Source organism: Furipterus horrens, unplaced genomic scaffold (assembly GCF_987537825.1).
Source record: "Furipterus horrens unplaced genomic scaffold, mFurHor1.1.pri manual_scaffold_9, whole genome shotgun sequence".
NCBI classification, from domain to species: domain Eukaryota; kingdom Metazoa; phylum Chordata; class Mammalia; order Chiroptera; family Furipteridae; genus Furipterus; species Furipterus horrens.
In genome coordinates, this window is record NW_028327179.1 from 24,388,267 (window position 1) to 24,403,227 (window position 14,961).

The following is a 14,961-nucleotide window of genomic DNA, read 5'->3' on the forward strand; positions in this document are numbered from 1 at the left end:
ATTCTCTTCTATTTTTAATTGTTTATTATTTATTGTCAAACTTGTTATAATGCAAACAACATTAAAGTAGAGATTTCTGTCTGTTTCATTCACTGACATATTCTAAGCATTCAGAACAATGTCTTGCAACCCTGACAGGTGTGGCTCAGTGAGTCGGACATAATCCTGCCAAGCAAAAGGTCTCAGGATTGATTCCCAGTCAAGACACATACATGCCTGGGTTGCAGGTTTGGCCTCAACTGGGGATTCATTTTTCAGGGTATATGAGGCAATGAATCAATGTTTCTCTTCCTCTCTCTCTCCCAGCCCCTCTCTCTAAAAATAAATAAATAAAGTTAAAAAAAAAGAAGAGCAATGCCTTGCACTTGGGAAATACTCAATAAAGCATATTTTGATGAGTAATTGCTTACTAAAATATTTTAATAATAGTAAAATTTGAAGGCCATTAGCATTCATAAATAGATTAGATTAATAAAATGCAGTATATTCACATGGAATATTAAAAAGCCAGTAATATGAATGAACCATACTTATACATCTCAATATCAAGAGATCTTCTAAAACAAAACATTGAGTGAAAAAAATCAAGCTGAAAAATAATGTGCAGTGTTAGATTTCCTTTATATAAGACATACATGCTAGGCAAACCACTATGATGCATGTTTTATGAGTGTGAATGTGCCCATAATCTGCTACATATAAAACTCCTGAAGTTAATGATCAAATGGGACTTCAGCTTTACCTGTAAAGTTTTTGGCTTTGTTTTTAAAGAATACACTTATGTGTTACTGACCACAGGATGTAGTTGCAAATTAAAACATATCTTGAAGACAAAAAGACACCTCTGGCTTGTGTATGAGAAATAAATTTAAGTGAGAGTGAGATGGGACAAAAGTTAATGTGACTTCATGACTTTCTCTTTTCTGCAGCCTGGAAAATGACCTGAGGGTATTAAATTCAAAGGGGGAGGAGACAGATACCACTGCCCTCAAAGTGAAAGGCACCTGAGTCAGAGCAGATATGTGGTCAGTCACACATTAGTGGATCCTTCTCCAACTTTTCCTGCCCATACTGATCACTTCCCCTTCGAGATTCCTGAACATACTGTAGATCTCTCTTTTTTTTTTTTTCAAACGAGTGGCTTTATTTATTACAACAGAGAACACCAACAGGTTTAGTGCAATGCAAAGTCACCGTCAATAAATACTGTTGCTCAGACAGTTTCAAGTTTGTACAGAAACCGGGGGCCAGACTAGACCTTGGTGCGGGGGGCGCTGGGCCCTGTGGGCAGTCACGAATCTGAGGGCTTCATCGATCATTTTGTTGGGGTTATCACTGCTTTTTACACGAACGCCATGTAAACAGGTTGCAGTTTTCTCTCGGGGACGTGTACCAGTTGTGTGTGGCCCCTGGCCGGCCCGGTGTTACCGCGCGGCGCCCATTTCCGAGGTTCGCGGTCACTGCCAGATGGGCCGCTGGGAACCCACGAGGAGACCACCTTCTCAGCAGCTGGTGGAGGACGCGCGGGGACAGGTGACCAGGTGCTGCCACTGAGGACGCAGGGGGAGGGGGCAGGCCAGCAAGGCTGTGGACGTGGCGTGGCCTTAGCAACGGGCGCTGCAGAGCCCAGCACTTCAGCCAGCGTCACTTGCTGCCTGGGTTGTGTCTTAGGAGCTTCTGGGACCCGACTTCTCCCCGCCCCCGCCCATCACTGCTCCTTGGCAGGCCGCGGTGTCACAGATGCCGGGGGTCCCCTGCGCGCCAACAGCTCCGGGAAGGCCCGCGTCTCCGGGCGGCCCGGGCTCGCCGTGGGCCCCGTCTTGGCCATCTTTGCCAACGCCAGGCACGCCTTGCGGTCCTTGCAGGCCCTGGTCTCCGTCAGGCCCGTCCAGACCCACACCGACCGCGCCCTTGTCTCCTCTGTCCCCCGGGTTTCCTCTGGGTCCGGGCTCTCCCAGCTCACCGGTGGGGCCGCGGAAGCCAGGGGGCCCCCGAGCGCCAGGGTGACCGATGGAACCAGGGGGCCCGGGGCGCCCGTGGGGGGCCAGCAGGGCCAGGCCGCCCGATGGCTCCCGGCGCTAACGGCTTCCGCAGGTGAGCAGCCAACTGCGCGATTTGTTCACTGATCATGCCCCCACACAGCTCCCTGATGTGCTGCTCACTGGCTTCTTTTCCCGGGACCCCGGGTTTTCCGGTGATGCCAGGCACGCCCTGCACGCCCTGTAAGCCCACAGGCCCGGGGGGGGGGGGGCCTGGCACACCCTCCACGCCGCTGGTGCCGTTGGGACCCTGGATGCCTCTCGGGCCCAGTTCCCCTCGACTGCCAGGCTCTCCTTTGGGTCCAACGGGGCCGCGGGGTCCCGGCTCGCCTTTGTCCCCGGGAAGACCATCGGAACCGGCGATGCCCTGGTCTCCCTTGGGACCCGTGGCTCCTTCCGGGCCCCGGTCGCCCCCGCCGCCTCGGAGGCCCTGGGGGCCTGGCAGGCCAGTGTCCCCGATGCTGCCCTTCGGGCCCTGGAAGCCTCGGATACCAGGGGCCCCAGGAGGGCCTTGCGGACCGAGCGCCCCCGCTGAGCCTCTGTGGCCCGCCTCGCCGCGCTCGCCCGGCACGCCCATGTCCCCTGGGACCCCGGGCTCTCCCAAGGGGCCGGCCTCACCCAGCTCTCCAGCTTTGCCCAGCTCTCCTTTCTCACCCTTGGACCCTGCTCGTCCAGGCAGGCCCGGCAGCCCGTTGGGACCCTTCTCTCCTGGGGCGCCAGTGCGACCCGCCTCTCCCTTCTCACCATCCAGTCCTAGCAAGCCGTCCCGGCCGTCCTTGCCCGGCATGCCCGGCTCTCCAAGTGGCCCGGCCACTCTGGGGGCTCCTTTGGGACCCGGTTTGCCCAGGTCGCCCTTGGGGCCCCGGAACCCGTCTGGGCCCCCCTCGCCTCTGTCACCCGCTTTCCCGGGGGCTCCTGGGATCCCGAGGGGTCCTCGGAAGCCAATGGGACCCCGATCCCCGGGAGGCCCAAGCGGCCCTGGCAGTCCTCGCAGCCCCCGCGGGCCCTGCAGCCCCACGGTGCCGGGGAGACCGGGGGGGGGGCCCAGGCGGGCCGGGGTCACCCTTCTCGCCGTCCTTGCCGACCTCTCCTTGCTCCCCTTTGTAGCCAGTGGGTCCCTTGAAGCCCGGCATTCCTGGGGGGCCGGGGGGCCCTGGCGGACAGACGGCCGGGCACTGAAGGTCAGCCGCGCCTTCGGGAAGGACTCCTGGGTGACCAGGGGGTCCAGGAGGTCCGGGAGGGCCAGGCAGGCCCGGGAGTCCAGAGGGTCCCGGGGGACCCCGGAGGCCGAGTCCGCCTGGGAGCCCACTGACCCCTGCTTCTCCGGGGGGTCCGGGGAGTCCTTTGCCCCCAAGCCCAGGTGGCCCCGGGGGGCCCAGACTTCCCCGTTCTCCGGGAGTGCCCTTGAGTCCAGGCGGTCCTTCTCTCCCGGTCAGGCCGTCCACGCCGGGCAGCCCTGGCAGCCCGGCCTCTCCTGGCTTCCCTGGCTTCCCCGAAGCCCCTTTCAGTCCCGGGGGCCCAGGCAGACCCGGAGGACCAGCTTCTCCATCGATGCCGTCCTTGCCCGGCTTCCCAGGGGGCCCTGGGGGGCCAGGGGGGCCTCGAGGCCCCATTTTCTGCGCCTCGGTCACCAGCGCCACGGCCAGGAGCTGCCCGAGCAGGAGCGGGAGCAGGGTCCGGGCTCCGGCCATGGCTGCGCGCGCTCTGAGCGGCGCTGGCGGCGGCGGCCGGGCTGGGGCTCGGGGCTCGGTAGATCTCTTTTTGTGTATCCCCATAATATCCAGCATCTTGTTGAATACACGTTAAAAATTCTGTACAGATAAGATTGGGTGTGTTCAGGGTGGTAAAAAAATAAAATAAAACAAGAAAGAAAGAAAAAGAAAAGAAAAGAAAGAAAGAAATACCCTTGGAAAATACTTTGCATTTACACTTTATTATATTTGTGTTTTTATAACATATTTAAATAGGTGTTACACTCTACATATTTAAAAATGTAGCTCCCCCCACATAATTATCAACTAGATGTGTTAAATTAACACTAGTTATTTATACCCTCCTCTTACCTCGGGTCTTTTCAAGAACATGTCTATTATCTGTTTTACGGTAGGGTTGATGGTTAAAGATACAAATTCATAAATTTCTTCAAACAAGAAAGGGACAGAGACACTGAAAAAGAGATCAGAAGGAAGATTGAGGTGACAGGAAGAGGGAAGAGAATCTGAAGGGTTTCAAAGAAAGAGGAAAAGGGTCAGGGGTTAGAGGGAACAAATTTTAAAGATTTGTTGTGTTATCTATTATGTAACTCTTCTCTTAGCTGCCCCACAAAACCAGAAGTAAAACTCGGTTTTTGGTCAGAAAAAAACTCTGTGCAGTAAATGCTTGTTAAAAAGAGAGACAGTGAGGATGGAAGATGGAATGTGTGGAAGAAAAAGAAGAGAAGAAAAAGAAATCAGTTTAAGCTAACACATCCCCTACTCTAGTCTCTGTACAGTTGTGAATACCTAGTGCTTTTTTTCCCCTCTAAGTAATAAAATCCCATCATTTATGTTGGCAAAGGAGCTCAAACAAATATTAAAATTTAGATGTATCAAACTAAAGGCAATTAGATTCTTGACAGGCATGGGAATGTTATTTGTACATCTTAAGTATCCTTCAAGCTTCTCTTCCTCCCATTTGGAATTTATTTTATATAGAACTGACAGGTTACTCTTCCTAATTATTGCTATCTTTGGGCCACTGCCACCTTTCTGCACAAGGACTTTATAGCATTAATTCTCTACTTCTACTTCTGAATTTATGGTCTACTCTTTAGTCTAACAATATCTTAACAATAATCTAAACTTACTCCCAAATAATATTTTTTCTACAGCTCCCTTAATAAATATCCACTTTGTTCAGAGAGTTTTAACTTTGTCCCTTGTTCTGTTTATGTCTACAGGCTCAGGATAATGCTGCTTTATCTTCCCATAATGCATTATCCCCTCACCCCACCCCCCCACTTAAATCTATACTAGTGTAAGGACTTTTCCTTCTTAGTGACTATTGGCCTTTGCAGTGGTGGGATAAATAAAGACAAGGCAGAGATAGGTTTGGTTTCTAGGATTTCAGTAATGTAGTTGTTCTCATGATGACTGTCACCGTCAAGTGCTGTTGTAATGCATTTGGTGCTAGGGCCTAACTATAGCTCAAATACACCCTTATAAGATACATAAAATTAATTTTTCCTCATTGCCATTACAAGTGACACAAGTGAGCCCTCTGTAATTGCCACCAGCATGTCTCATCTATTACAGAGTCAGCATTAGTCATTCAAAGCATTTATATTCATCGACATATTTTATATGTCAGGTGATCTTCAAGGTACAAAGATTTAATGGTAATCAAGATAAACTTGATTCCTGCCCTTTTAGAGCATAAATTTCAGTGGAAAGAAACAAAAAAACCAATACATAAAGAAGATAATTTCAAGGCTATAAGTGCTATCACATAAACAGAATGATATGGCAGTAAATTGTAAAAAAAAGAAACAACTATAGATTGAGTCATCAGGGCAGATTTTCTGATGTTGTGCGATGTGAATTAAACCCTGATAAAGGTGCAGTATTTCAAGAGCGTGGGAAAGAGTATTCCAGGTAGTGGGATCAACAGAAACAAGTTTGGAAGGACATTGGTATCTGGATAATCAGAGGGTTCAGTGAGGTTGCAGTGTAGTGAGGAAGGGGGAAAATGGTACAAGTTGATGTAGAAAAGAAGACAGAAACCAATCATTCAGGACCCCGTGGATCAAGGTATGGAATTTTCATTCTATTGAAAGTAAAATAGGAGGCCATTGGAGGATTTTAGTAGGGGCTTAACATCTGATTTCCATGCCAAGACTGATCTTTTTTCTCAATGGAAAAGGAAGAAGGAAGAAGATGGCATATCAATTCCACTGTTGCTCCTACTTCAGAGATAGGTTCTGGAAAAACATTATGCATTCTGGATAAAGGGGCTTGTAGTATCTGCTAATAATCATTAAAATGATTCTAGGTAGACCTCTGTTCCCCTGACATATTACCACTAAAGGTCTTGCCTGCAGAGTATTCCACATCTGACATCAGTAGATCAAATGACTACCAAACATTCCAAAGTTCTACAAAACAGTAGGTAAAGCTGAAAGGAAAAAAATCTAAGATAGAGGAAGTTCCAATTACTACTGGGTGAACCAGCTTACTGAACAAGACAATAAAAAGGCTAAGAAAAGTAAAAAAGGCCTAAAAGCCTGATTAAAAAGATACTAACCAGAGCAACTCTGTATTTAAGTAGAGAAATTAGCATAGCTTCCCCAATTCTGATTTACCCTCTTTCAATAATAGAGATCTCCTTTGTTCTTTAAGATTAAAGTTAAGTTCCACATCTTATATGAATATTTATCTTATGTTTACCAACACTTTCATAGAGTGTAATGTTGTGTTATTCTTAAAGTGTGTTGCACTATTGCTAAAAACTATAGCTATTGCAATAACTGAGGAAGTAAAATTGATCATTTTGACAATTTATTTTTGGAAACTATTTGCTCATATAATGTACTTCTACCAAAAGCTTATAGCATTCAATAAAAGAAGTGAGTGAGGTTCCATTCAATCTGTTCAAATATTTTCAGAAAGTTACATAATCCTAAGTAGGTTATAAATTGAAAATACTGAATGGCTGTATTTGGCAAGCTCTGAGCACAAGAAAGGAGAAAGTTCTGATAAGAAGAGTATGTCAGAAATATGTACAATAAGTACTAATGCAAATGGGAGGAGGGGTAAATTAAAAAGAGGCAGGGAAAATATCCTCTACCATCAATCATTATTAAACTCAGCTGAAAGGAATATAGGTCAACCCAATGACCACCCTTGATGGAGCCCATAGCAGATGTCTGACATTGTTTTTGTTGCTGTTGTTGTTAGCACCCAAGTTCCTACTTCCTATTAGCATCTTATCTCCCTGTTGTTAAAATTCCCTTTCTATGTATTGTTTATGAAAGGTAATGCCCAGCTCCATAAATATCAAAGGGGAGGGTGTTTCTCATTCCATATCTGCATAGACAGGAGATAACATATAACATGGAAATGGCCAGTTGACATTGTGGCTCCTGAGACTGAATTTTGATGATGTCATTCACTAGTTAGAGTCGGTATTCTCTGAAGTGGCAGACTGGACCAGCCTCTTATTGCTACATAAACATTGTCATACATTAACTAACCTTCCAGAGCAGACTTGGTTTTTCCCAATTTTTCAAATCAAATTCTCCAGGCTATCATGAATTTTGTAAGGTTCCAGTAAAATTGCTTTTTTGGCTTAGGAGAGCCAGAGCTTGATTCTAATGCTTGAGAGGAATAAATGTGGTTAGTACTGACCCAGGCATTGTTTAATCATTTTTTTTCCCCCTCGGTGTCCAAACTCCCTCCAAGCCAACACTGCCTAATTCTACTTCCCCATTTAGCGAAACTATCTTCTATGTTCCCAGTGTGCGTTCCTCCCCCAACCACAGCCCCAAGAACCGCAATGCCTTATGTCTCTGTTTTTCCAACTGAGAACCTACCCCTAAAATACAAAAATTATTAGGAGAAAATTTAAGCCAAAGCTAGAGCAGCTATTCTTTTTTTATTTTTAATGAAGGCTTTTTAATTTTTTAAAAGATTTTATTTATTCATTTTTAGATAGAGTAGAAGGGAGGGACAAAGAAAGGGATAGAAACATCAATATGTGAGAGAGCCAACTGGTTGCCTCTCACAGGCCCCCAGCTGGAGACCTGGCCCACAACCTAGCCATGTGCCCTGACTGGGAATCAAACCAGTGACCTTTCAGTTCACAGGCCGACACTCAACCCACTGAGCCACTCCAGTCAGGGCTAGAGCAGCTATTCTTAAACTTAGTATCCTTAGAGTCTGAAATGGTATATGTTAAAAGTGTGGTCTCAGAGACCACACTAGGTCAAAATTAAAGCATGAGAGAAGCCTAGAAATTAGCATTTTTTACAAACTAAATAGATTTCTGCTCAACAGGATCAAGGAACCATTGGACTATGAAGGAAAAGAGCCATATATGAATGGGTCTCTGTCTCATAATGTATGTCATATTTCATTCATATTTACCTCACCCATTGATTTCTTCAGCAATATGAGATTTCTTTGGCATTCAATATACAGTTTGCTCTGATTTGCCCGTGCTTTCTGGTGAATTTCTTGTTACTATTTAAAGCTTGTTTATTTATTTTGTCAACAGGTCTAGCTTCTTATAATCAACTTTAGAGCATTTTGCAAAGGTCAGTTTCTCTACAGAGACAACTTAAATTCTGCCCCTCAAAGGAATCCTTCCTCTAAGCATGGGAAATGGTAAACATTTGTCATTAGCAACCACTTGCCAAGGAATCCTAAGATAAGCTGAAAATAAATGCTTACTGCTTCAGCATCTCAGAGAACACATAAACCTGTGTTTCCTTTTAATATATCAAAAATAAAGATTACTGGGAGTGAAAATTTTTCATACCAAATTGAAATCAAATTAAATTTTTCTCTTTTGAAAATTATTATATATTTACTATTCTGAGAATAATTTCTGTGTAGAAGGTGAAAAAACCAAAACATTTTTTCTAAACTCTATATAGTTTTAATTATAGCTATATAATAAAAATAATTCTGGTTGGAAGTTGAAAACACAAGTTTTAATCTCAAATCTGACTTTTAAAAATCTTATAATTTCTTATTTTATTTTTTTATATATTAAATTGATATAATTCTACCTCTCTTGATTATAGTATTACAAGACAGGATTAAGTCTGTAAACTATAAAAGCATTTCACAAACAGGAAATACTGGAAATACTAAGTTAATATTGTCACAGAATAAGTAATTTAATTTAAATAGTATTGAAAAAATTGGTCTGTGGGGTTCACTTTAAAACTGGTTTCTCTTTTCTATCCTAATGGCTTGGACAGAAGGAGCCCAGAGGTCGGGGGTGGGGCGGGGCGGGGGCACCTAAACTATTTCCCTCAGCCCCAACTAAGTATAATGGGCAAAAGGGTTTTGGACAGGTGAGACGTGCCTGGCACACCTTCCTCCAAAGAAGCCCTTCTTTTCCCTAATGTGGGACATTGAAAAATTAATACCTGCCTTTTTTCTTCTAGTGGTTATGGACTGAATGATGTCTTTTAACCCCGTTGCCAAATCTGTTGCCCCAGAATACAACAAGGATGCCAGCCTGTTAAACCAAGCACGCTGCTGTCCAGGGACAGCCAACTGACCTGGAGTCTGCACAGTCCTTCCCCGTGTGGGAAGGCAACCCTCCCCTCCACACCCCCACTCTTATTAGGGATTTCTGGACCCAAGGGTAGGTAGGACAACAACCATGCCCAGCCTGAAGCATCTAGAGGAGCTCAAGACCTTTGCTCATTGTCCTTTATAAGGTTATAAAGGGTCTTAAGTCTGAGAGGGAGGGATTGTTATTTTTTATTGTTAAAATAATTAATTAATTATTTTAAAAAAAGAAGAATATATGAAAGGGTGAAGCAGGAGAGCTTTGTATGTATGACCCATGGGCATGAACTTGAGGGGGGGGGATTGCTGGAGGAGGGGTGGTTCTGGGCGGAGGGGAGCAAAGGGGAAAAAATTGGAACTATTGTAACAATAAAATCAATAAAATATACTTTAAAATAAATAAATAAATAAATAGTATTAAAAAATAACAGCAATAGTTTATATAGTTTTATGTGTTTGGGACTATTCTAAACAGTGTGTGTGGGGGGGGAGAGAAAGAGATTGAGAAAAGGGGGGAGAGCCTCAATTAATACTCAAAAAACCCTATGATATCATGATCCCATGTCTCAGATGAAAAAGCTGAGTCACGGAGAAGTTAAATAACATGTCAAAGACCCCATAGTATTTCACAGGCACTTTGCATAAATGCATCAAGAACAAAATATTTTTTTAATATTCATACCAATATCCACAAATATTTTGGAATTCATCCTAGAATCTTGATAGTTCCATGACATAAATATACATTTTTTCTCCTTATGAAGCTTAACAAAATAAATGCATTATATTTAATTAAGAGGAGTTTGTACTGTGCTCACTTCCCTTCCAAATCCTGTGTCTCTAAGATGATTGCCTGCTTTTACACAGATAGCAAAAATAGCCAACGGGAATGCCATGTAATTGCTGGAATTTTAATTGCCTGGGAGAGAGGAGCATAAAATAGTATTACAGTCAGAGCCAGGGTGAACTTAAAGTTAGTGACTATTCAAGTTTGTGATTTATGAGGCTCCTCTGCAATGTATGCTCATTCCTCAGAATCTTCACCAGAGAACGAGTCCTATATATTTTCTTACATAATCTAAATTCCCATCCCTAATATCACTTCTATGTACATCACTTCATTTATTTATCAAATATATTCTGATAAAAGACATAGAAGTCATTATGCTCATTGTGCAACACTATGAATTTGATCAATAGTAACCATGAACTTACAATACCAAAGATTTTATGCCAAATGAGATACCATTGCTCACTAGATCATGACGCATACTTAGCAGTTTCAAGAAAAAAAGTTAAAAGTATAAAATTTGATTTATCAGATTCATTTGCTTCTTAAAATTAGAAAAATTTACCACTATTGGATAATTCAAGTAATTCTCAAGTTCAATGGGATAGTTTTACATTCCCAGTATAGATGTAGACTGTTTGGAATGGGGAAAGAAGAGATTCTTGTTATTTCTCTCTTTAGTGAAAAGACATCTACAGTTATTGCTTTACCTATTTTATAAGTTTTCACTCATGGAAGCATGGAGAAGCTGGCCTCAAGATCATGAGATTCAATAGGTTGGTACACAAGTTAACAGAACAGAAAATGGGATTTAGGCAGTAACCTAAGGGTCAGCTGGGCATAGAATGAAGACCTCTGGGTCTTGATTCAGCCCAGGGGCACAATGTGAGAAAGGAGGGCCAGATGCTGGAAAATGCACTGAATGGGATGTGTTAGGAAAACCAAATAATTGTCACTTTTTGGTAACTATATATAAGACATTTATTTTATGCCAGATTTTTGTTAAGGACCTCATTTTTCTGACCTATCTTTCAATGTGGAAGCATTTTTGTTGGAGTAGCCCTCCTAATTTCCTTCTACCCATTAGATAAGCATAGCTTATATGATTAGTGAGTTTATGAGGAAGACATGTTCATCCCATAATACAAGAGGTGCCCGCGGGAGGAGCGGCTCACGGCTGCGGGCTCCGGGCGGGGGGCGTCGAGGGGCGCGGAGGGCGGGGTGCCGGAGCCCGAAGGCCCGGGGCGGGGCGCGGGGCGGGGTGGGGCGGGGCGCGGGGCGGGGCGGGGCTCGGCGCGTGGCGGAGCGGGCGCGGCGCGGGGCGGAGCAGGGCGCGGTCAGGCCCGCGGCGGAGAAGGCGGCGGCCATTGTCTGGGGCGCCATCCGGGGCCTGCTCGGCGCCGCTCGCTCGCTTGTCCGCCCTCCCTGAAGGCAGCAGCATGGCGGAGGTGAGTGTGGCCGGCGGGAGGTGGCCGAGCGGCCCGGCGTCCCCTCCGGCCCGGGCGTCCCGGTCCTCCCGCGTCTCCGGCTGCGGCAGCGGGCGCGCGCGGGCCCCCGGCGGGACCAGGCCGCAGCGGGCGGGCGGCGAGCCCCGGGACGGGAACGGCGCCGAGTCGGGGCCGCGGGCGGACTGCGGTGCGGCGTCGGGGCCACGACGGTGCCCGCGGGAGGAGCGGCTCCCGGCTGCGGGGTCCGGGCGGCGGGCGCCGAGGGGCGCGGAAGCCCTAAGGCCCGTGGCGTGGCGCCGGGCGCGGCGGGGCTCGGCGCGGGGCCGAGCGGGCGCGGCGCGGGGCGGAGCAAGGCGCGGTCAGGCCCACGGCGGAGAAGGCGGCGGGCATTGTCTGGGGCGCCATCCGGGGCCTGCTCGGCGCCGCTCGCTCGCTCGTCCGGCCGACCTGAAGGCAGCAGGATGGCGGAGGTGAGCGTGGTCGGCGGGAGGTGGCCGTGCGGCCCGGCGTCCCCTCCGGCCTGGTTTTCCTGGGCGTCCCGGGCCTCCCGCGTCTCCGGCTGCGGCAGCGGGCGTGCGCGTGCCCCCGGCGGGACCAGGCCGTAGCGGGCAGGCGGCGAGCGCCGGGCCGGGGACGGCGCCGAGTCGGGGACGCCGGCGGACTGCGGAGCGGCGGCGGGGCCACGACGGTGCCCGCGGGAGGAGCGGCTCCCGCCTGCGGGGTCCGGGCGGCGGGCGCCCGAAGGCCCGGGGCGGGGCGCGGGGCGGGCCGGGGCTCGGCTCGTGGCGTAGCTGGCGCGGCGCGGGGCGAAGCAGGGCGCGGTCAGGCCCGCGGCGGAGAAGGCGGCGGCCATTGGCTGGGGCGCCATCCGGGGCTTGCTCGGCGCCGCTCGCACGCTTGTCCGCCCGCCCTGCAGGCAGCAGCATGGCGGAGGTGAGTGTGGCCGGCGGGAGGTGGCCGAGCGGCCAGGCGTCCCCTCCGACCTGGTCTTCCTGGGCGTCCCGGGCCTCCCGCGTCTCCGGCTGTGGCAGCGGGCGCGCGCGGGCCCCCGGCGGGACCAGGCCGCAGCGGGCGGGTGGCGAGCCCCGGGCCGGGGATGGCGCCGAGTCGGGGCCGCGGGCGGACTGCGGTGCGGCGGCGGGGCCACGACGGTGCCCGCGGGAGGAGCTGCTCCCGTCTGCGGGGTCCGGGCGACGGGCGCCGAGGGGCGCGGAGGGCCGGGTGCGGGAGCCCCAAGGCACGGGGCTTGGCGCCGGGCGTGGCGGGGCTCGGCGCGTGGCGGAGCAGGGCGCGGTCAGGCCCACGGCGGAGAAGGCGGCGGCCATTGGCTGGGGCGCCATCCGGGACCTGCTCGGCGCCGCTCGCTCGTTCGTTCGGCCGACCTGAAGGCAGCAGGATGGCGGAGGTGAGCGTGGTCGGCGGGTGGTGGCCGTGCGGCCCGGCGTCCCCTCCGGCCTGGTTTTCCTGGGCGTCCCGGGCCTTCCGCGTCTCCGGCTTCGTCAGCGTGCGCGCGCGGGCCCCCGGCGGGACCAGGCCGCAGCGTGCGGGCGGCGAGCTCCGGGCCGGGGACGGCGCTGAGTCAGCGCCGTGGGCGGACTGCGGTGCGGCGTCGGGGCCACGACGGTTCCGCGGGAGGAGCGGCTCCCTCCTGCGGGGTCCGGGCGGCGGGCGCCCGAAGGCCCGGGCGTGGCGCGAGGCGGGCCGTGGCTCGGCTCGTGACGTAGCGGGCGCGGCGCGGGGCAAAGCAGGGCGCGGTCAGGCCCGCGGCGGAGAAGGCGGCGGCCATTGGCTGGGGCGCCATCCGGGGCCTGCTTGGCGCCGCTCGCTCGCTTGTCCGCCCTCCCTGAAGGCAGCAGCATGGCGGAGGTGAGTGTGGCCGGCGGGAGGTGGCCGAGCGGCCCGGCGTCCCCTCCGACCTGGTCTTCCTGGGCGTCCCGGGCCTCCCGCGTCTCCGGCTGTGGCAGCGGGCGCGCGCGGGCCCCCAGCGTGACCAGGCCGCAGCGGGCGGGTGCGAGCCCCGGGCCGGGGACGGCGCCGAGTCGGGGCCGCGGGCGGACTGCGGTGCGGCGGCGGGGCCACGACGGTGCCCGCGGGAGGAGCGGCTCCCGGCTGCGGGGTCCGGGCGGCGGGCGCCGAGGGGCGCGGTTGGCGGGGTGCGGGAGCCCGAAGGCGCGGGGCGGGCGGACACTCTGCACGCTGCGCCCCGTGGCCCTGGGCGGCCCTGTCCCCCGGTACCCGTGAGCCCCGGTGAGCCGCGGTGGGGGGCGTCGGGTCGGGACGGGACGCGCGGGAGTGACCAGCGTCTCGGCACTCCGCTCGGGGGATGCGTTCGCTCCTGTCTGGGAAGACGGGCTAGCTGCGCTCTGGCCTCCGCTCGGCCCGGACGTGGGACCCGGGCGCGGGGTGCGCAGGTGCTGGGGGACGAGCGAGGACCATACAGGGGAGCCGGGGGTTCGGGGCCCTGAGATGCAGGGTGGCGCCGGGGTTGCGGACCCCCCTGCTCCGGCGGTGATTCCTTGAGCGCCCTGGCCGGCAGCACCCGCCTGTTCTGATTATGTTATCTTATTTTTAGAGAAGGGGAAGGGAGGGACCGCAATGTGAGAGAGAGACATTGATCAACTGCTCTTCATAGGCACCCTGACTGGGGGCTCAACCCACAGTCCAGGCATGTGCCCTGACTGGGAATCGAACTAACGACCCTTCGGTTTGCAAAAACAGGCCCAACCAACTGAACCACCCAGTCTTATATGCCTCATATGAGTTTAATCATACAGTAGTTGTCCTTTTGTGACTGGCATATTTCACTTATGATGTTCTCAAGGTTCATTCATGTGGTAGGATGTAACAGGATTTCCTTTTTTAAGGTCGCATAATATTCCATTGTATGTATATACCACCTTTTCTATATCCATTCATCTGTTGATGGAGTTTGGGTTGCTTCTACCTCTTGGCTGATGCTATAATGAACATGGGTGTGCAGATATCTTTTGGGGATCCTGCTTTGAATTTTTTTTTTTTTTTTTAGATTTTACTTACTTTTAGAGAGAAAGGAAGGGAGGGAGAAAGAGAGGGAGGGAGGGAAACATTGATGTATGAGAGAAACAGCAATCGGTTGCCTTTTGCACAGCCCCAACTGGGGACCTGGCTCACAACCTAGGCATGTGCCCTGACTGGGAATCGAACTGGTGACCTTTCGGTTCACAGACCAGTGCTTAGTCCACTGAGCCGCACCAACCAGGGCCTGCTTTGAATTCTTTTGCACGTATACTCAGCAGTGAGATTTGTGGATTATAGATGTATCCTAGGAGTTTTTGAGTTTCACGAATTTGTATATCCACTACTATTCTCAGATATTGGGAAGCTTTTGGCCATTATTTTTTCAATTAGGCTCTCTCTTCTTC

At 51.1% G+C, this 14,961-nt stretch overlaps 1 protein-coding gene across 1 annotated transcript; it reads right to left on the reverse strand.

Moving 5' to 3' along the window:
• Window positions 1-1,364: 1,364 nt before the first annotated feature.
• Window positions 1,365-3,742, reverse strand: LOC150001434 (uncharacterized). The gene is given in 3 exon segments (XM_090287173.1): window positions 1,365-2,036; window positions 2,038-3,078; window positions 3,080-3,742. Coding segments are annotated over 3 exon segments (2,061 nt in total). The 5' UTR covers window positions 3,731-3,742; the 3' UTR covers window positions 1,365-1,667.
• Between the last annotated feature and the right edge of the window lie 11,219 nt (window positions 3,743-14,961).